The sequence below is a fragment of the Pezoporus wallicus genome, unplaced genomic scaffold (assembly GCF_028554395.1).
Source record: "Pezoporus wallicus isolate ANWC-B61680 ecotype Strahan unplaced genomic scaffold, APGP_CSIRO_Pwel_v1 contig_8341, whole genome shotgun sequence".
Taxonomy (NCBI): Eukaryota; Metazoa; Chordata; class Aves; order Psittaciformes; family Psittacidae; genus Pezoporus; species Pezoporus wallicus.
In genome coordinates this window covers 2,952,461-2,972,298 of record NW_026638083.1, presented here as the reverse complement: position 1 = coordinate 2,972,298, position 19,838 = coordinate 2,952,461, and the positions used below count along the sequence as shown (strand labels likewise).

At 52.5% G+C, this 19,838-nt stretch overlaps 2 protein-coding genes and 1 long non-coding RNA gene across 5 annotated transcripts in view; 1 reads left to right on the top strand and 2 right to left on the bottom strand.

The window, feature by feature from the left end:
• The first annotated feature begins 4,986 nt into the window (after positions 1 to 4,986).
• Positions 4,987 to 6,144, top strand: BRD3OS (BRD3 opposite strand). Its single transcript, XM_057409179.1, has one exon. The coding sequence runs from the start codon at positions 5,101 to 5,103 to the stop codon at positions 5,368 to 5,370; it is 270 nt and encodes an 89-aa protein (XP_057265162.1). The 5' UTR covers positions 4,987 to 5,100; the 3' UTR covers positions 5,371 to 6,144.
• A 2,725-nt stretch (positions 6,145 to 8,869) lies between these two features.
• On the bottom strand, positions 8,870 to 10,888 carry LOC130599051 (uncharacterized). The gene is made up of 2 exons (XR_008972139.1): positions 10,282 to 10,888; positions 8,870 to 9,265 (listed from the first exon to the last, which is right to left on the bottom strand). It is a non-coding gene; the product is annotated as an uncharacterized LOC130599051 (long non-coding RNA).
• Positions 10,889 to 13,700: 2,812 nt separating this feature from the next.
• The window catches only part of BRD3 (bromodomain containing 3), a 29,636-nt gene continuing 23,498 nt past the window's right edge, over positions 13,701 to 19,838 (bottom strand). For 2 of the 3 annotated variants that reach the window (XM_057409176.1, XM_057409175.1), the window contains 6 exons: positions 18,642 to 18,770; positions 18,047 to 18,238; positions 17,017 to 17,252; positions 16,213 to 16,505; positions 14,274 to 14,402; positions 13,701 to 13,909 (listed from right to left, as the gene is read on the bottom strand). In XM_057409176.1, coding sequence (XP_057265159.1) covers positions 13,794 to 13,909; positions 14,274 to 14,402; positions 16,213 to 16,505; positions 17,017 to 17,252; positions 18,047 to 18,238; positions 18,642 to 18,770 — 1,095 coding nt within the window. In that variant the 3' untranslated portion in view covers positions 13,701 to 13,793. Of the gene's footprint in view, positions 13,910 to 14,273; positions 14,403 to 14,695; positions 14,761 to 16,212; positions 16,506 to 17,016; positions 17,253 to 18,046; positions 18,239 to 18,641; positions 18,771 to 19,838 lie in introns of those variants that run through there. The other variant, XM_057409177.1, reaches the window with a different exon arrangement.

Sequence of the window (19,838 nt, the reverse complement as noted above, 5' to 3'; positions counted from 1 at the left end):
GCATCCCCCCGGAACAAAGCGGGGGCTCCGGACACGGCGGCGCTGCCCCACGCTACGCGCCCCCCGGCCCCGCGGAAACCTGCCCCCGCCCCGGGCAGGCGGGAGGAGCCGCCCGGCTCCACCGCCCCTTTGTCTGCGGGAGCCCGGCCCCGGGGGGGGGGGGGGGCCCTCCCGCCGCCTTCGCTCTTCTCCCAGTGGGAATTTCCCCCTCGTTCCCCCTTTCCGTGTCCCCTCGCTCCCTCCCGCCGCCGCCCCCCGCTCACGGAAGCCGAGGTGCCGCTGCCGGGGCCCCCCCGTCCCCTGCGGGACCCCGCTGCCCGCACACACAGGACGGGCTTTGTCCGAGCGCGCGGTCCCGGTGTTCCCCCCGTGTTTGGGCTGCAAACACTGCAGGGAGAGGTTTAACCCAGACACGCGGTCGGATTCCTCGAGTTTTAAGCATAAAGACAACTCCCTTGATTAATTACCGGGGTATTTACTAACAGCCTCAACTCCCGGCCATTAGCTCCTTGGCAGCAAACTCCAGAGAAATCTCAGGTTTTCACTGGTGATTTCCACCCAAATCAGTGCCGTTCAGAACAGCCCCTTTGCAAATCTGCTCCGAGTTTGCTTCCGAGATCCTCTCCCCAGAGTTTGCCGATTAATTTCCAGCCCGGCTTCCCAGATCAGCAAAACCGGAAGCCGAGGCTGGGACGAAGGGAAGCTCTTAACCTGGATGTCAAGCAAACGCTGCTCTAATCTCTTCCAAATGGAGCCAAGTGGAGATGAAGAAGAAAGAGTGACTGCCGGCACGAGCCTTCAGTTTCAGCAGAGGAAGGAGGATCCCTCCAAAGAACAAGAAACAATTGTTCAACATTCCCAGCACAGCTCGGCAGGCTGGTTAGTTTGAATAAGACCCTTTTAGCCTGATGTGCTCAACCTGCCTCGGTCGGGTGCATGTGATGCCGAGGGGTGGGATGATCCAAGGAGGAGCAGATCCATACACCCCAGTCTCACAACCAGAACCCCACTGGCCCGGGTGCACTCTGGGGTGACTTCAGGCCCCAGTTCCTGGTATCCCATGGATGTGATTTGATTTCTCAGAATAAGTTTCTCAGTCTTTGAGCTCTTCACAAATCTCAGGTCCCCCCTGGCTCTGCAGCAGCACCCACGGGCAGGAATCACGGGGCTGCCGGGGGGAACTGGCTGACCCTCCACTGATCTGCCCTGAGGGGTCAGGTCCATAGGCAGGGACAAGACGAGATGGGTGAATGCGTGTCAGAGCTGCAGCCTGGCCCTCCCGCTGCCCCATGAGCAGCCCTTGGCCCCTGGACGGAGCAGTGCGCGCAGCTGCGAAGGCGGCCGCTGGGGGAGGCGTTGGAGAAGTCGGGATCTCACCTCCCCTGCAGCAACCACAGCGCTGGTGCAGAAGGGGGGTGGCGGCAGGAAAGGGGTGAACAACCGAAAAGCAGCAGCACGACAAGAGAGGAGCCTGTGCCCGGCACACGCGGCCGTCCCCTGCGAGCCACAGATCACACAAACGTCCTCCTCTGCTGCCCCTTGGCGCTGCTGGGAATGACACGCAGGGAATGACGGACAGGCAGGGAACGGCAGGGAATGACGAACAGCCCGGGCTGAGGCTGCTGCCCCACAGGCAGAGGCGGCAGTACCCTCTGCTGGAGACCCAGTGTAGAGCTTCTCCTTCGCAGTCCAATGTGGAATAGGGAAAACTAGGAAGGAAAGAAGGGGAGGAAGGGAAAGAAGGAAAACTTCCATGCGCGAACATGTGCAAGGTGATTGTACCTCACAAACCAACCACAGCACACGGGCAGCTCTCACAGAAAAGGTATTTTCTGTTGTGTTGCCATCACTCCAGGGAGCAGCCGTGTGAAAACACCCCTCATATACAAGGGCCAGAGCTCAGAACCCCCGTGTCCCGGTGCCAGGGTCTGTGTGTTGCCATTGCCACCTCCTGGGTTAGACCAAGCCCCAGCCCCTGCTCAGGGCCCAGAGCAGATCCTGCCCCAGCCCCTATCGCCAGCAGCAGCTTCGTGCATCCCCATCACCTCGGGCCCTGATCTCCTTTCACAGGCTATTTTAGAGACCCGTACAGGTCGCAGCTCGCCGCAGGAGCGGCTCAGCAGTGAAGGACACACTGCGGGGTGCTTTCACCGTCAGCCGCGCACAGGCACCCTGTACGCGCAATGGTTCCCCCTCTGGTCCATCCACTGCTGTGAGCCCGCACCCTGCCTGCCCAGGCAGCTCGAACCCTGGAGCAGTCACTGTGAGGATCCTCCCCTAAGAGCCCCGTGCTCCTGCCAGGAGAGCTCACGAGTTCTCCCCTGCCTCAGGCTCGGGGAGAGCAGGGAAATCACCCTGGCACAGCGCAGTGCATGAGGCATGAACTGGACTCTGTGCTGGTACCGGTGCAGCATCTGCTGCCACTCTTTGTTTAACCTGGATAAAAGCAGTGCCTGAGAGTGCAGCTCCACTGGAAACAGGCTCCCACGGGGTTGGTATGGCCCCGTGTGCTCAATACAAACACCAACACCATCATTCTGCTGCTGGGACACCTCCCTCAGCACCTTCCTCCAACAGCCTCCACCTCAGCATCTTCCTTATCAAAACCAAACCCACCCAAAGCATTTCACAGCCCTAAGGAGCAGATGAGGGGACCTTCACTCAGCCCAGCCCCATACACTGCCACATCTTATAGCAGAGCAAGGCCCAAGCAAAGCAGACAGACACAGGGTTTCCTTGGAGCAGGGAGGAGAGGAACTAACCATTGGCTGGGCAGCACTGGGGTTTCACCTCGTCGATCCACTGCTGCTGCTTCCAGGTCTATGTGGGAAGGGTCCTGCTGCAGATGTCACAGGGACTCCCAACAAAGGGCTCGATGGATGCTCAGAGCTGGCCATTGGCTGTCAGAGGTTTGCCATTCTCAGCCATTCTCCTTGCCTTATCTTGGCAACATCCCCACGTGCTGGCTGCTCCTGTTGTGCCTGGAGCCTGATGGTGACAGAACCGGTCACATCCCCGCCAGAGCCTCACCAGAGCCAGGAAACAAAGTCGGGATCCACCAAACGATTTTGGTTTTTGTTCTGCAGCTCCCACAAGGTGGGGCCGGTACCTGGCGCTGCTGGGATGCGATGGGGCAGCAGCGTCGCGGCTCTTCTGAGAGTCACTGCTCCACTAGCATGTTCAGGTTTACTTTCTTCTTTCTTCCCTCTTCTTTGTGTTTGGTCTGGGTCTCCTGGGACAGGGAATCGCAGTTTGCCTTCTATCTGATGGAAGAGGATCCCTGCATTGTGGCTGTGCCCATGAAGGCCAAGTGGGACAGCACCAGCACCTCAAGCAGCTCTGACACAATGGGTGCATCAGCCCCTTCACAAGAGATTAGGTGGTGCTGCGCTAACAGGAGATAAGAAGATTGAGGGCTTAAATTTAGCACCATCTGAAAAAGAATAAGCCCCACAGCTCTCTCCAAACCTGTTTCTCACTGTGCCTGGAAAGGACAGGTTGTCCAAGGAAGTTGTGAATACTCTATACCATGGCCTTGAACAGCCTGCTCTAGTGGAAGGTGTCCCAGCCCGTGACAGGGGGTTGGAACTCGATGATCTTAAGGTCCTCTCCAGCCCAAACCATTGTATGATTCTATGGCAGTCGGGCCCAGGACATGAACCAGAGCGATGGTTCATGGGGTACCAGAGATGCTGCTCCATCCCACTCCTCTCCATGCAGGATGGTTGTCCAGGTACCAGCTCACATCAGGGTGTTCCTACCCCCATTGCCTTGTGCAGGGGTGGTCACAGGGTCACATAAGTGAAGGGGTCCAAAGGAGCCACGCACCCTGCAGCACAAGCGGCTGCTGCTCCAGTGACCCGCCAGGAGACTGGGCAGCGATAGGCAGCAATGGGGCAGGGATGGGCAGTGATGGGGCAGTGATGGGCAGTGATGGAGCAGTGATGGGGCAGTGATGGGCAGGGATGGGCAGTGATGGGGCAAGGATGGGGCAGGGATGGGGCAGTGATGGGCGGTGATGGGCAGGGATGGGGCAGCGATGGGGCAGGAATGGGCGGTGATGGGCAGGGATGGGGCAGGGATGGGCAGTGATGGGCAGGGATGGGGCAGGAATGGGCGGTGTTGGGGCAGCGATGGGGCAGCGATGGGCGGTGATGGGCGGTGATGGGCGGTGATGGGCGGTGATGGGCAGCGCAGGCACCCGTGGTAACCGCCCCCCTCGGGGTGCTCCATCCCCGCGGCCCCGTCGCCGCCCGCCCCGCCCCTGCCAGGCTCCTCCCGCCGTGATGCGCTCGGGTCGCGCCTCCGCGGCTGCTGCGCCGGGCGGCGGCGGGGCCGGGCCGGGCCGGGCCGCGGGTTCGCGGTGAGCAGGGGCCGGGGGCCGGGGGCCGGGGGGGGGCGGGAGCCCCCGGGGGGGGTGCGCGGGGCCGGAGGGAGCGCGCGGGGGGGCGGGGGGGGGTGGTGGTGCCGTGGCGGGGCAGGGACCCGCGGCCAGGCCCTGGCGCGCACCCCCCGGTTGCCGCCCCGGAGCGGAGCCGTCCGGAGGCGCCCGGGTCGGTTCCGGAGCGGGGCGGGGGCAGCGCCGCCTCCCGCATCCCTGCAGGGCCCCCGCCCCTCGGGGCCGGGCGCTGGTGACCTCTCGGCTCTGACCCTCAGGTCTGTCCTGCGGCTTCGGGATCCGGTCTGCAGGGCAGCAAACCCGGTCCAGAGCTGCGGGGAGAGCCCAGCACCGCGTCCAGCACCGCGCCCAGCACCGCGTCCAGCACCGCAGAGCCGCTGCTGAGCCCATCAAGGTGCTTCATAGACTAACAAGAAGCAGCTCGTGTGCGTGTGGTCCCTTCACCGGGTGAACCACGCAGCAGCATCACCAGTGGAGCAGCTTTCTGAAGTTCTGTCCCGTTCTGTAAGCCAGGCCAGGCTGTCCCTTGTGCATCCCTGCTCTATCTCCTGAGCGGTGCCAGCACCGAGCGGCAGCTCCTGGGTCCTGGGGATGTTACCCCTTGAGCCCGAAGCAGCAGCAGTCGACCTGGACCGACGCAGCGGGCTGTATTCCGGAGCTGCCGGGTGGGAGCTGTCCCCGCCGGAGCCGTCCCCGAGCAGATGACTGACACGGTGATGAACGGGAGGGTGCCGCTGCCGGAGAAAGCCTTGTCCGAGGGCTATGCCCGGCTGCGGTACCGGGACACCTCCATGCTCATCTGGCAGCAGCAGCAGCAGAAGCTGGAGTCGGCGCCCCCCAACACGTACCTGAGCCGGAGCCGGAGCATGTGGTACTCGCAGTACGGCAACGAAGCCATCCTGGTGCGGGACAAGAACAAGCTGGATGTGCCCAGGGACACGGGGCAGTCCAAGTTCTGTGCTATTATGTGATCGCTCTGGAGAGCGGCCAGGCTGGCCTCGGGCTGCAGGGATGGGGCTGCAGCACCCGCAGGGCAGACCCGCGCAGGGCAGGCACAGGGCCCAGGCCAGGAACTGTCTGAGGTTTGTGTGTGTTGTCGCTGTTATAGCATCAGTCTGCACGTCGTGAGGTGTGTGTAAAACCCCGGCCTCAGCTGGAGCTCACAAGCCCATGTCTGCTGCCTGGTATCTTGGCATGGTTCGTGTTGGACCATGTGCTGTGTGTAAGTGGCTTGGGTACGGTGAGGAGCACCTGCGGTCATCTGGGAGCCATCCCCAGCCAGCACTTCCATCGCTAGTCCATATGGATCGCCAGAGCTCTGCAGGGGCTGGCGGGAGAGACGGGCACGGATCCGCTTCCGTCGAGGCCAGGATTACGGGAAGGTTGATCCGCACAGCTACATGGCCATCACTTGTTCAGTGTGCGCTGCCTCCCTGTAGTTACAGCCTGGAAGTGGTCTCATACATCCAGGAACGAGGTGATTTATTGAGGGGAGGAGGGAAAAGATGTGCTGAGAGTTTCATCTGAGCCTCCAGAACCCCGTCAGGAAAAGCTGCACTGGAGTTTCATGCAAAGGGCCCTCCCTGGAACCACAACTGGGGATCAGACGGGACTTTGGGACTGCTCCCTTCCCGCAGCTCCCCCAGCCCCTGCTTCGGCACCAGCCACCGAGTGGGCACCTGGAAGGGAGGGACAGGCCCAGGAGGCAGCAGGGAGAAAGTGACTGTAAATCCACCCATCTGCTGCAAGGGACACACAGGAACCCCTGCACTGCTCCTGCCCCAGGCACAGCCGTGGGAGCTGCACTGAGCCTTGGTGCACGCGGCAGCTCGGGAGGGTTCAATTCTGACTGGGGCTGGAGTAGGTTTGGTCGGTTTAAATTATGTGAGCTGGAGCTGCAGGAGGGAAGAGTACAACTGCACCGGGGGAGAGGCTGCTTCCAGGCTGCCTCCGTTGGAGCCCGATCCCCAGCTTGCTCAAGGCAAGATCGCACCGAGAAACCCAGCCCAGCACCTACATCTCATTGAGACCAGTGCGGTGCCACTTCCCGGGTGCTGATTACACCAGGGCTCAGCACTGGGGGATAACGCTGGGCTAATCACAGCCTCCCTTTACGCCCTCCCATAGCCCTGTGTGTCAGCCCAGCAGCAGTGGAGCCCAGGCTTCACCTTTAGGCAAATCAGTATTGAATGTTGGCTTCAGTCTGGGCATTTCCTGCCTACAATTAGGCACAGGCATTGTTCTATTTACCTAAAACCTCTTCTGCATTTTGTTTGAGCACTTTATTTATTTATTTATTTTTAACAAGGGGAAGAAGAATCTCTACAATGCACACACAGGGCTGCTGAGCAGAACTTACCTGTTCTAACATGAGATGGTGGAGGTTTGGTGTACTCGGCCCTGAGCCACAGCACGTGGATGCACTGCAAACCAGAGGCAGCTCTTTTGGGGTTCTTAGTGCTGTTTATGCATGTGTTGGTACCTGACGTGTGTGCTCATAAAGCCAGACCTCCACGTGCTCTCACCGCCCTCATGATCCCACCAGCACCAGCCCTGGCTGGGAAGGGCTTTGGTGAATTTTCCAGCCGGGGAAACCCCATTCAATGCAGCTCACGGAAGCAGCGGGATGGGGAGAGCTGCAGGGCCCTGTGCTGGGTGTTCTGTGGAGCACTGCCTGGGGTGTGCAGCCACCCGGCTCCAACCAGTGCCTGGTGCCATTGACACCCATGGACTGAGCCGCAGGGAGCTGCGGGTGAAGGGACCCGGAGCACAGGAGAGGGGGGTTCAGGAGTGCGGGAGCACCCTGGAACCTCAGGAACAGTGCAGCACAAAGTTATTTCCTTCACTTTTCTCATAGGAAAAAGCCCACAACTCATTTTTCTGTTTAGTTTCAGTAAGAGAGTTGATTACTTTGGGTCTAATCAGGCTCCTTTTGTAAACCTGGCTGGTAAAGCAAGATTCAGTTACTTGAAGAGTGTTAATTGGAATACTCAAGAAAATCCTAGGTATGTGCATAAATTCCTCCAGGACTGGGGCTGGATGGGACAGTGCAGGAAGTAGGACTTGCTTCTCCCTCATGCTGTGAACGTGACTGTTTCGTTTCCACATCCGTGTCCTCTTTAGTCACAGCAGGCTTGTGGAGTGGCTGCTGTGAGCAGTGCTGTTGTGTTGATGCACTTGTTTAAATGCTGTTGTAGCCTCTTCGGTAAAGAGCATTAAAGTGATTTGAACGCAGCATCATGAGTGGCCGGTTCTCTCCTGGGTGCTCAGCACTTGGGCACACTGAGGGTCACAACCCACAGAGGAAAAGGCAGCAGAGCAGCAGCTCCCAGCTGGGAGCTGCCTCAGTTACAGGTGGGGCTGGGGGTCATCACCTCCCACTCCAGTCACATGTGAAGTGCAGCCCATGCAGAGAAGCCTGCTCCAGGTTCCCAAGCCCAAGAGCCTGGTCAAGCCTCAACAGTGCTCTGGGCTTGACCCAGACAAAGACACACCTGAGCATCACACATATAATGAATGATCTCCATTGCTATCAGTGATCCTCAGATAGGTTGTGCTTGTCCTCAGCCTCCTCCAGGGCTGTAGGAAGAGACACTGATGCACCCAGCACTAAGTCACTAGTAAATACCAAACAAAACATCCTCCTGTGGGGCAACTATGATTGTGAGGATGGGTTGAACAAACGTGACCTGTGGGATATCACTAATACACCACCACACAACACAGCTGCACCAACAGCAAAGCAAAACAGGTTTGCCAAAACCTTAAATTGTGACTTTTAAGTGCAGTGAGCAGGAACAGGATTAGAGAAAGATTAACCCTGGGTAAACTTGGCTGTTGTAACCCTTACCTTATAAATAAACCATCAGGCATGCAAAGAAACCCAACAGCAAACCCAACCTGAATCCTCCCAAGTGACCAAAACAGAACTTGGCCACCACGCAGCAATGTCAAGACTGGGCCATGCCTGTGAGCAGCACCTCTGGGTGCCCCTGTCCCAGCAGCGCCCTCCACATCCCCATCACCCTGGGCTCACTGACCAGCCCTGGCTGGAGGAGCTGGTGCTGTTGCCAGTGCCGGGACATAAACCTGGGTTTGGATTTCCATCTCCTCCTTCTCAGCTGAACTTCCATCACTCAGATGCAATTCCACATAATCTGTAGGAAGAGTAAAAGTCCTTCCTTGGCTCTCCTGGTGCATTAAAGCAGCAGAGTGCATCCCTCACCAGCACAAGGGTGGATTTAGAGCATTTGTGTGCCACTGAACCGACAGCTGGACCTGAGAATTACTCCACGTGAGTTCAAGGCTCACAGCACTGGGACTCTTCCTATACTCCTGTCTGTCTGCTAGCAACGCCACTGATTGCTCCAGCAAAGCCCTACAGGTTTGCAGCTGAAGCAAGCACAAGGAGACAAGGAACGGGAAAGGGAGAGGAGAGGGGAAAACGCAGGATCAAACTGCACACACAAAACAATTTCTCTTTTTATTATGAAAAGAAACCGAATGCCCAGGACCAGGGTCCGTGATCACCAGTAACATCACAGATTACTTTCTAACTCTTCCTTTTAAATTCTGTCGTGTTTGAGGCCAGCAATTTGCAATGAACAAGCTAAAACTACTTACATTGACTCATTTCTCCTCAGTAACTGACATTTACAGGAATATACTAGAAATGGCACTAAAAAGGCTTAAGAAAAAGTTACGGTAAACTCGCATGCACATCATACAGAAAAGTAACATTCTTTTAAATATTAAAAAAACAAAACCCAAAAAATACACCAACAGATCTGTCTGCGTTGGTTCCGTCAGGACCAGGGGAGTTCCCAGCGGCCTGTGCCAAATCCCGTGCTGGTGGTTTGGTTAGTTCTAAAAATGACAGTTACAAAGAGCTGCAAATACCAGTTGTTAAAAAAGCATCTGGTTGTTCACAAGCAAGAGGATGCTGCAATGGGATGAACCCATCCCCAGCAGCACAGAGCCTGCCCAGTCAGCCCCAGGGAACCGCTCCGTGCGAGAGCAGGTCTCTTTAAAACCCAGGATTACAACAAAGGTGGTGGGGTTTGCGTCATGCCCGATCCCTTCCCCCAGCTCCAACCCCAACTGTAAAAAACATCATTCCTTTCAAAACAAGGAAAAACCTAAAAACTGGTCCGAAAGTCCCCGAAACAGAGAAAGAGCTAGGTTAGGTGGCTGCAGTCTGCTTCTACCACATGGAGAACATGGAAAGAGACCTCACAGGGGAACTAATGTGCACACGTACACGCAGACTCGCTCAGGTATGCGCGCGGCTATCACACACACAGGTTACACAGTCCTGAAGCGTCGGCTCCACAGTTACAAACCCTGTCGGTAGGAAAGTTTAAAATCACATCGATACAAAAGGAAATGCTTTTGTACAGACATTTGGTTCGCAGGAAGCTGCTGTACCCAACAGATCCCTCGAGTAGCTCCCACTGCCCTCCTGAGCCCACGGCTGATGAACAGCGAGAAACAGGCTGAACTTATAATCAGATGGAGTCTACAGAGCTTCCAAGGCGCAGGGATGCTGGTTCATAAGAGGTCTGGTCAGAACAGGAGTTTCTCAGAAAAAAAGTTTCAATAAAACTACTTGTGTGTATGCATATACCTGAAATCAGACTGATTTCAGTGGAGCTTCCCCTGGAAAACAAAGTTAAACTTTGCTCCTTCAAGCAAAATTCTGCCATAAAAATCTCATTTTCTTTATTAAGTTTTAAAAAAACCCTGTTATTTTCAAACATTTTATGTTTGATCGTTTTAAAGTTCTCATGACACCTGCACTGCCAGGTCATGCAACACGAACTCAGTTAAATAAATGCTCTATGGTTTCAATTTCCAACTCATTAAGGGCAGCTGCTACTTACTATGGACTGAAAACAGCTCTTCTTTCCTGGAGACACTCTGCTCTGCAGGTACAAGAGGCACCACTACTGACATGGCAGGAGAGAACCAGCACTACAAACAACACGAAAATAAAGAGTGTAAGAACGACATTTGGAAATGGGGAGTCACCAACTTCTTTCCTGAAATGAAGGTCATGGTAACATGGATTTCTCCTGTGAATTGCCGTCCCGTAGGGAACACCTTACTTGCCATGAAAACACGCAGTTTCCCACTAACTGGAAGCTCAAGTTGCAGCAGGTTTATGAGATGCACAGGTTGTTCTTCATGCTCCTCAGTGGCTCTCATTGCTTGTTCTCCTTGCAAAGCCCCAAGCCAGGGCAGGTTTGCCAAGTACAATGGGATCCTCCTCCAGCGCTGCAGGGCCCTTTCCATCACTTTGTGCTTGGTCCCCAACCCTTTGGCTCCAGCCTTCCCACGGATTGCGGTGGGACAGAGGAAGGTGTGTCCCTGGTGCAGTCAGTTTGGAGCAGCGATGGTGGCACCCTGCAGAGCCAGTCCCTGGGCTCTGCGTGGTGGTGATGCTGGTGGCTGCAGCTGGTGCTGCCTACAGCACTGCCTGGGCTTTGTTCTCCCACCACAGCCCAGCAGCAGCACGGCTCCAGGCACTGCGCTCAAGGAAAGGTTTCAAGCAGGGAAAGCTGGGAGCTTGTTTATCCAAGTTGCCATGGTACTGAAGTGGCTGCAATTATCTTAATTAAAACACTAGTTGGTTTTGCTAATGCAAGTCTCAGACAATAGGAGAAACACAGATGAAACCCAACCTATTAAACCCCCCAAGCTCTTCATTAGGTGGATAGTACATTTCCTCAGAGGAAATCCTGAAAATTTATTGCTAAGGATCTGGTGAGGGGAAGATTTTTTGAGGGCAGAATTTAAAATACAGGAACTAAATAACTCCATTGTTAACGGCAAAGCAAAAACATTCGTTTCAGTAAGAACTGGAATTCCCCACTTCATCCAATTCCAAATGCTATGGGAAATCATCTGCAAAGACTCGAGAGCCTCCTACTACCAGGCCAAGCACCCTGGAGACTGCAAAACAAGCCAAAGGTGCCCAGAGACTCACAGGAGGGGCTCAGTACCTAACAGCGACACAGCTTCTCTCTCAGCCCAAGCCAAAACACAGAGCCTCTTTTCTACAGCAAACATGTTATTGCCAGGACATGGGTCAGACAGAGACAGAGGCACATCAGCTGTGCCCAACACACACTGAGCACCCTGGAACACTGATCTGACAGACACTGGTAAAGACAGGGAAGTGTCCAGCTAATGAAACCTCAGCCGATGGGCAGTGACTGGCAGCTGATACAGATGCTGTTAGAAGTGCAGACCATGCAGTGCTAGTAACAGTCTGGTCCTGTGCTTCCCAGCAAAGGGCCATCACCCGGACACCACACATCCCAGCACAGCATCTCTGGGCTGTGGGTGCATTGGGAAGCCTGGGCTGGGGCTGCGGGGTCTCCAGGGCCACTTGCCTGAAAAATACAAGCTGGTGCAATCTGCACCCCAGGGCCTCTGGCAAAACCCAGTCTATGACCCCAACAGCAGAGAGGCAGCACTGGGGCTGGTGCTGGGAGAAGGAAAGGCGTAACGTTGTTAAACTCTGTACGCTCTGTCTTTACAATAAAAAGTTCAGAATTGGTAAGAAGTTCCTGCCCCTCAGATTTCAAAGTTTTACAGTTATAGGACTGGTGCTTTCCTAAGGCTGGATTACAAGAGAAAAAACCCACTGGTCTACAAATAGAAATCAAAAATAAAACAAGAGCAAGGAAAAGATTCCTGGAACATTACAGAGAAAACAACAGCACTCTGCATCAAGAAACTGTGTCTACCTGTATGGCTCCAAAATCTGTACAAAACAGCAAAAAGGGGGGTAAAAAGAGAAAGAAGAGAATGAACAAATCAAAACCCCAACACACAAACGTGACAGCACCAGACACAGGCCGGCCCATAGCACCTGTGAGTATCAAGTCCCATGTATTTACATGAAGCCTTGGATGTTTATGTGCTTTATTGCTGGTTGCTTGTTTTTGAATCTGGTTCCAATCACATCCGATGTTTGCCCTTCTGCTGCTTGCAGGACGCAGCTTTGCTTTTGTTATTTATTTCATTTTAAACAACCAATGGTTTAATAAATAAAAGACTTGTATATACATGAAATTAGGGACAGTGAAAACTGGCTGTATTGCAGCAGCGCGGGCCAGAACATCAGGCCAGACTCAAAAAGTTGCCGATGTCTCTTCTTTTTTCCTTCCTTCCCTCTTTTTTCTTTTTCTTGAGGTAAGCATTTCAGTGCCTGAAACCTGCACCCTGCACAACACACGCAGCGTTCCCTCCTCGGAGCTCCCTACTGAAACCAGGAGAGGAACAAAGCCCCCAGGCCCCAGCACACACAACGCCCCTCTCCAGTTCCCTGCCAGCTCAGCCTCAGCTGGAGCTCAAGGGCTCCTTTATTTTAAGCGCAGACTGAGGTGCTTGTCATGGAGAAAATTCTTGAGCCTGTGTCTGGTAACAAGCACATGACTCTGTGGTCACTGCAGGAATCACCCCGAGGTCCAGCTGAAGACTGTCAGCCAAAAGCTGTTTTCAATTAAATTAAACCTTTCCTAAAGCGTGCCCATTTCCTGGAAATCATCTATTGCATGTGAAAAATAACATTTCCAAGAACCCCGAGCGTCCCTTGCTCCCGCCTTCCCAACACATCACCAAGAAAAAGGAAAACCTCAAGTGGAAAAAACAAAAAATGCAACTACTTGTATTGCTCATGTGCTTAAAGTTCATGCTTAAATACCTTCCTGAAGAGGTGCCTATGTCTCTACCAAGATTAAGAAAACCCCAAAAGCATGTTAGCAACCCAGAGTACATGACTTTTTTGTTTCTTTTTGTTTTTATGTAAAAAGATGATAGAATCTGACATTCCCATCACACTGGAGACTGCGAGATTAACACTAGTGCTAGTAACAAATACACCGCCTAGTTGAAAAGCTAACGTCTCCCAGATACAGTACCATTGTACAGAGATCTCTTTAGGAAAAGGTTCTGCTTTTCCCTTGTGTGAGCCCAGCAGCTCCTGAAGAGAGAACGTTGCAGGGAGAGGGCAGGGGCAGGAGGGGGGTTGCAAGCCTCACAGAACTTCCTAGTCATCTCCTGCTGAGAGTTCAGGGTTCTTCCATTTCAACCAACCTTCGTCAGCTAAAATGTATTTCAGAGACTTTATGCAAAGGGAACTATTTGTCATGGTCTGGTCACACACACACGCACACTGAAAGATCTTTGACCTATTAAGAGTGCCCCCAAAAAATGGAAGATTCCTTTTATAACACTGAATTAAAAAATAAAGTCAGAGAAAGAGAGAGGGGACAAAAAAAACCTGACCACCGTGGAGCAAGAGCAGTATATTAAGGAAAGGAACACTGCAGAGCATCGGCGAAGGTGATGTCCATTTTGGGTGCTGGGTGTAAGTGTCCGTAACTCATTCCGAATCGCTGCTGTCTGAGCTGGAGCCGCTGGAGCTGCTACTCCCAGACTCGGAGGAGCTGCTGCTGCTGAGCCGGGAAGGGCCTCCCAGGGGAGCCGAGCCAGATTTCTCTGCGGGGGGAAGGCAGAGATGAGGTTACCTGCACGGAGCTGAAACAGAGCCCTCGCCCTCCATGGCTTTGTTCACAACTTCATTTTGCCTGGGGATCTGTGCCCACAGCCTTCTCCCTCTGAAGGATGAATTTGCCTCCGAGAGGCCTTACATTTACCACCAGGGAGCTACCCCCTGGACAGGGACCAAAGCAGCCCCCCCCACAACAGCTCAGTGCCCAGCAGTTACTCACTGACCAGCTGAGTAACTGTCACAGAGAGAAGCCCCAGGCTGCAAGGCAGCAGCAGTTCTGCCTCAGTGAGGAAGTCTATTACATACACAAGTGTTCAGGCATTGGTAGCACAGTAAAGCCAAAGCCTTTACCTTTCTTTGCAGGCTTCTTGTTGTTGTTTAGCTGCCCACTGACATCCTGTAACCGTTTTTCTAGTTCTTTCTTCTTTTCCTGAGCTAACTCTTCTTTTGACTTTGCCGCTTGCTTTTTCCCACCTGCAGCTGGGGATGAAGAATGCACAAGCTCTGAAATTGCACGGTTGCAGGTGAAAAAGATTGGACATCACTATTTTACAGGGCATGTAAATCTGTGCAGCCACTTTGCAGTGACACTGTCAAAGATCAAGTGACCACACAGCAGCTACACATCCCAGACAGAGCACAACTTCTGAGGTTGTCTAGATCATCCAATCACCATCATCCTGTAATGTGCATTTTCTAAGAGGGATCTTCCAAAAAGTATTTCAGAAGATAGAAATATCCATGTAATAACCTTATAGTTCCAGGTTACTTACCAGCCAGTTAAATGGTCAATAGTTACACATTTGTAATTACAGAATTGTTACATGGGGTTTTTGCCCTGTAAAATAAAGTGTCCCATTAAAGGTTGTCAGAAGTTAAGCACTTCCCATTACAACTTAAGATACGTCATGCAAGAATCTACTGTGATTTGTGTTACTTTAGATATAAAACAAAAAGGACAAATTAAAAACCAACGAGGCAAAGACTGGCAGAGAACAGGAATGCAGCTGCACCAGTGATGGCAATGGTGACAAGTACCAGCAATACCCAAACTTCTGAGCAGAACAAACATTCCTCCAAAGAAGGAGTAATTGAACACAGGCTTTGGGCAGTGTCAAAAGCACAAGTCAGGGGCCAGGTAACTTACCTGATGCAGCAAGGAAATGCCTATATTTCTGTGTGCTGTTCTAAAGCAGTGATAAAAAAAGAAACCTGGAAAGCAGAGTCCTAAGAGGGTGCATCCCCAGACTCCAACCATGGTGACAGACAGCAGAGGAGCCCTCTGGGGCCAGGAACACCAGCCCAGCGTGTGCAGAGGAGCAGACGTCTCAGTTATCTGCATCACTCTATGCTTTGGTTTCAAAACAAAAGGATGCTTCTTTTTCCTATGCCCTCTGGAAGCTCTCTTCTTGAGCTAGTCCAACTCAGGAGAAAACCAAAACTCAAAGCAGTGTATTGAAAAGCAAAAAGAAGGGTCAAAGCCTGAGCTCTGCTGAGGCCTACCTGAAAATCCTGCGATGAACAAATGGAGGTGCTCTGCAAGAGCTGTGAGTAGCTATAATGTTATACTCTTAACAGGACAACTCCTCCTTAAACAACAAGCAGATGGACAGGGCCAGAACCACTTCAGGTAAGTGATCCTATTGCTATTCAGCTGGAGCTAAACTCCCAGGGGGCCACCACAATTCACTCTGTGGATGAGGCACAGAGAAAGGTCTGTCCCACACCAAACTGGACACACAGCAGCACACTGACATTAATCCTGATCTGATAGAGACTGAGGGTAATACTGTGATCAGGCCATGTAGGAAGAGCAGTTTTGGGGTGAACACACAACTCACTTAAACCCAGAATCCAGAGGCTTTCCAGGTAACTGTGCAAGTAATTTTTCCCCTTGTGTTTTGGATCCCAACCATGCTTTTTGTTTCCTTCCTAATTAGATGCTAAACTATTCAGGATGAGAAACTGATCCTCACAGATGTGCGCATATTACACCTAACAGAATGAGACTGAAACCTGTATAGTACCTTCTAGATTCTAGGTAAGTAATAAACCCATCACAGGTCTTGTAGAGGAACACAACAGTCCTCCAGGTCTCCAGAGCATGACTCCATGGGAAGAAAGAATGGAAGGAATAGAAAGTTTCTGTACTTCTCTTGGGAGAAAAGATCTCAAAATCCCTGTCAGCTCATACCCAACAGCTGGATAACAGCATCCTAACACACATGCCCTGTCTCCAGAGCTGAGCCCAAGAGCTGGTGGAGGAAAAGTGCCCCAGGAGGTAACTTACAAAATGGTTTCCTCTGTTTTTTCTGTAAACAAGACTTCACGTATCGCTCCAGCTCCCGTAAAGTCGTGGGCTTCAATGTCTCAAAATCTATTTCTATCTCGTCAGGATTGGAGTCTCTGAGGGAAGGCTCCCGGGACTGGATGATGTGCACCACTCTGCCCAGCTTCTCCCCAGGCAGACGGTTGATGTCCAAGCTGAGCTGTCGTTTCTCATCATAGGTCATGGGCAGACCTTCCTCCTCCTCGTCTGAATCGTAGGTTGCAGATGCCTGTTTGCCTCCTTTCTTGGGCTGCCTGAGGGGGTGGCAAGCATGAAAACATTCATGGGTATACAGAAGCAATAAACTGATTTTTTCTGCCCTCCTAGTGACAAACACCCCAGTGCTCTTGGCTTGGAGCCGCCAGCCAGATGGCTTGAGCAGCAGCACAACTTCTGAAGAAGTTCACAAATCAGGGATCAGCTGTTCTACCCCATTATACTTGAGCCCTGTGATGCACAAGCCCATGTAGCAGCAGGGCAGCCATGAAGTGGCACGTTCTTGTTGGCAGTGCAAAAGGCAAAAAGCAAAACCTTATCCCAGAGTGATCAGAGGGGACTGAGAGCAGGACAGTGTAAGTATGATGGTTCCACTGCCAGCTCTAACTTTGAGACTCCCTGGGGTTGTCTGGGAATGGGGACACTATTCAACAGCAAATTAACTGCAATGACAAGTGAGCTTACCCAGGAGCTCAGCAGGGAAAGGGGAACTGGGCTGGAGGCTCCTGGCATTCCCCTCAGGACAGCTTGTGGAAGGCAGGCACTCACCTGCCAGCTGTGGTTGTGCTGTTTGCTTTCTTAGCTGGGGCCTTCTTCTGTTGGGCTTGCTTTGGTGGCTGAGCCACCTTGGGTTTCTTCTCCTCCTCAGCTTTCACTTTGTGCTTTTCTTTTTCCTTCTCTTTATCTTTCTTTTTCTTCTCTTTCTCCTTCTTCTCTTTCTTTTTCTTTGGTTTGTTCACTGGTGCCTGTGACAATGCAGCCAGCTGCTCATGGACAGCCTTCAGCTGGAGGAGAGCAGTGACAAAGGCAATCAGACTTCACAGCAAGGTAACCAACGCCTCCACATCTCTACACGTAAGTATAGCCCAAAGTCAGTAATGGAGCAGTCTAGTGACTGAACTCAGGAGGCTTTGCTATATTTGAAAGTCTCTTAGAAATGCAGTGCAAGTGCACAAAGCTGACTCAACTGCACACGTCATTCTTGGTTTATAGGGGCAAATGAAAATTAAGCTTAATAGCTCCATCTAGAGTGCTGACAACTTGGCCTCTGGAATCCTGCTTCACTTCCTGGCTCTCCTACTAGCTTGCTTTGAGACACTGAATAAGCTATTTTACTAATGCTCTGTTGTATTATGGGAGCACACATAAGCACTGCAGCATCTGGGACTGTGTATCTGCATAAGAAAGGCCGTGGCTTAAGTATTTGCAACGACAACAGCCAGAACAGCTCATTTCTACAGCCCGGGTATAGGTGACAATACCCACAGGAAGCTTGTGATTGGATTTCCTTATTACGCCTGAGCTCTCATACAAAATGGGTTTCTCTGTTTTTCCTAAATCCCAAGTACCGTGCACTCCTTCACTCACACTCCAGGATCCCAGAAGGAAGCTCACAGCATCAGTGCTGAGAATGGCTCTCACAGAACAGGAGCACCACATCAACCATGCACTTACTTCACTGCTGAGCCTTTCCCCTCTGGCTGCCAGAAGGGGAGATTGCTCTGCTGCAGCACAGTTAACCCCTTCCCCCTGCCATGGCCTTGGTGCTGCACAGACACCAGCCCAGCCACCGCAGTACCTGCTCCTGCAGCTCTGCCAGCCGCGTCGCTCGCTCCTCCTCCGAGTCCGAGCTGTCCGAGTCGGAAGAGCTCTCCTCGCTGCTGTGGCTGCTCTCTGTGCTTTTGCTCACCACTGGGGCTGCCGGGGGAGGTGGAGGGGGGGCCTCTGCAGGCTCATCGGGCATCTTTGCGAACCTCATCTCAAAGACGTCCTACAAAAAGGGGGAAAACTGGTCACAAAAGGAGCCTCAGCCACAAAGACCTCCCTCTCTGGCCTGTTAAACACACCAGGCACCCACCATGGGTCAGGGTCCTACTGCCCGATACAAGCTGCTGTACAACAATAATGTACAGATGGCTCCTGTAAGCCCAGGAAAATTCCCTCATTACTTTATACAGCAGCAATTATGACAATTTAGGAGCAGAACACGGTGTTGGGCAATGTCATGTGAAGAGCACAACAGTTCTGCAGCAGAGAACGTGGCTCTTTCCAAGGGCTGGAGAAATCACCAACCCTTTATGGTGCTAAGGGCAGATCCACACTTGGATCTCTGAATCCATAACTTGCAGCTGAACTAAATGTACTCTGGAGGACGCATTTACCAACAACTTTACCTGGAGCTTCCTGGCCATCGCTACCACCTCATGGTCTGGAGGGTTGTACTTGTAACAATTAGAGAACATTAACCGAATGTCTGCTGCAAACCCTTGTGCATCCTGGTATTCCCGACTGTCCATCTTTTTCTGCAAACAAACAAGCCAAAGGGAGAGGGGAGAAAAAGCCATAAGCAAAAGGCATTTGTAACAACTGCATGGAGGACATGTGCACCTTGGAGACAGCTCAGAACACCCTCAGAAATCACTTTTGTCTAAGAAAACAGTAGTTGGCATTTACAGTTGAGCTGCAAGAGCTACTCTTGATTTTAAAGTCCAGCTGATAAAGAATGGATACAGACTTCACCCTTTAGGAGCCCATTCATAATGTTACTTCCCAGTGTAGCGAGGATAAACATCAGCAGATAGATATTTGCACCTTCTTCCTTTCTCGTATTTTTCAGCTCTCACTTTCACCCATTCCTCTTGCAGTTTGGGACTGGATGACTGGGGTTTAGAGAGCATTCCTTCAGTGATTTTATGCCTCTATTACTACCAGGTGTAGAACCTTAGCACCAATTACTGCTACGGAAAGGAAACAGCTGAGAAGGTGGCGAGCCCTGGAAGGGAGCAGATCAAAGTGCCCCTGCTCTGAGCAGGAAGGCGGCCTCCTGACCAGCCAAAATTATCCATCAGCCTGTGATCCAGGCCATGTGGATGGACGTCTGAGCTGGTGAAGAGCAATAACACCAACACAAAGTAAAGCGAGACCTCGACAGCATCAATTAAAGCAATGTACAAGGATTAACAGGCCTTCAGTACTGCGCAGCCAAAATGAGCAGGATGGTGAGCACACTACAGCACCAAAACTGAGGGGAGCTTCCCCCTTCCTCATCCACGCTCAAGAGCAAGAGAAAATAGAAAAACTTACCCAAGAAAAGACTGGAACCTTCCTCTATCAGCAGGACATTAGAGCCAGGGACCAGTGCTCCAGCTTCGCAGACTACCATGTTCAGCCTAGCCCTTTCTCCTGCTTTTAGCACTGTGTCTGAGGCTCCCTCTTCTTGCCTGCAGCAAAACTCACCCTTTGTCTTGCCCTCTTCTCCTGCCAGGAAACTGCTGCAGGCTTTTAACAAAGCTACATTGCAAGTCAAGGATTCTGCACATTCTGCACCAGGAGCTCAGGAGGAAAACAGCCTCAGCTCCTCCAGAGCTTGC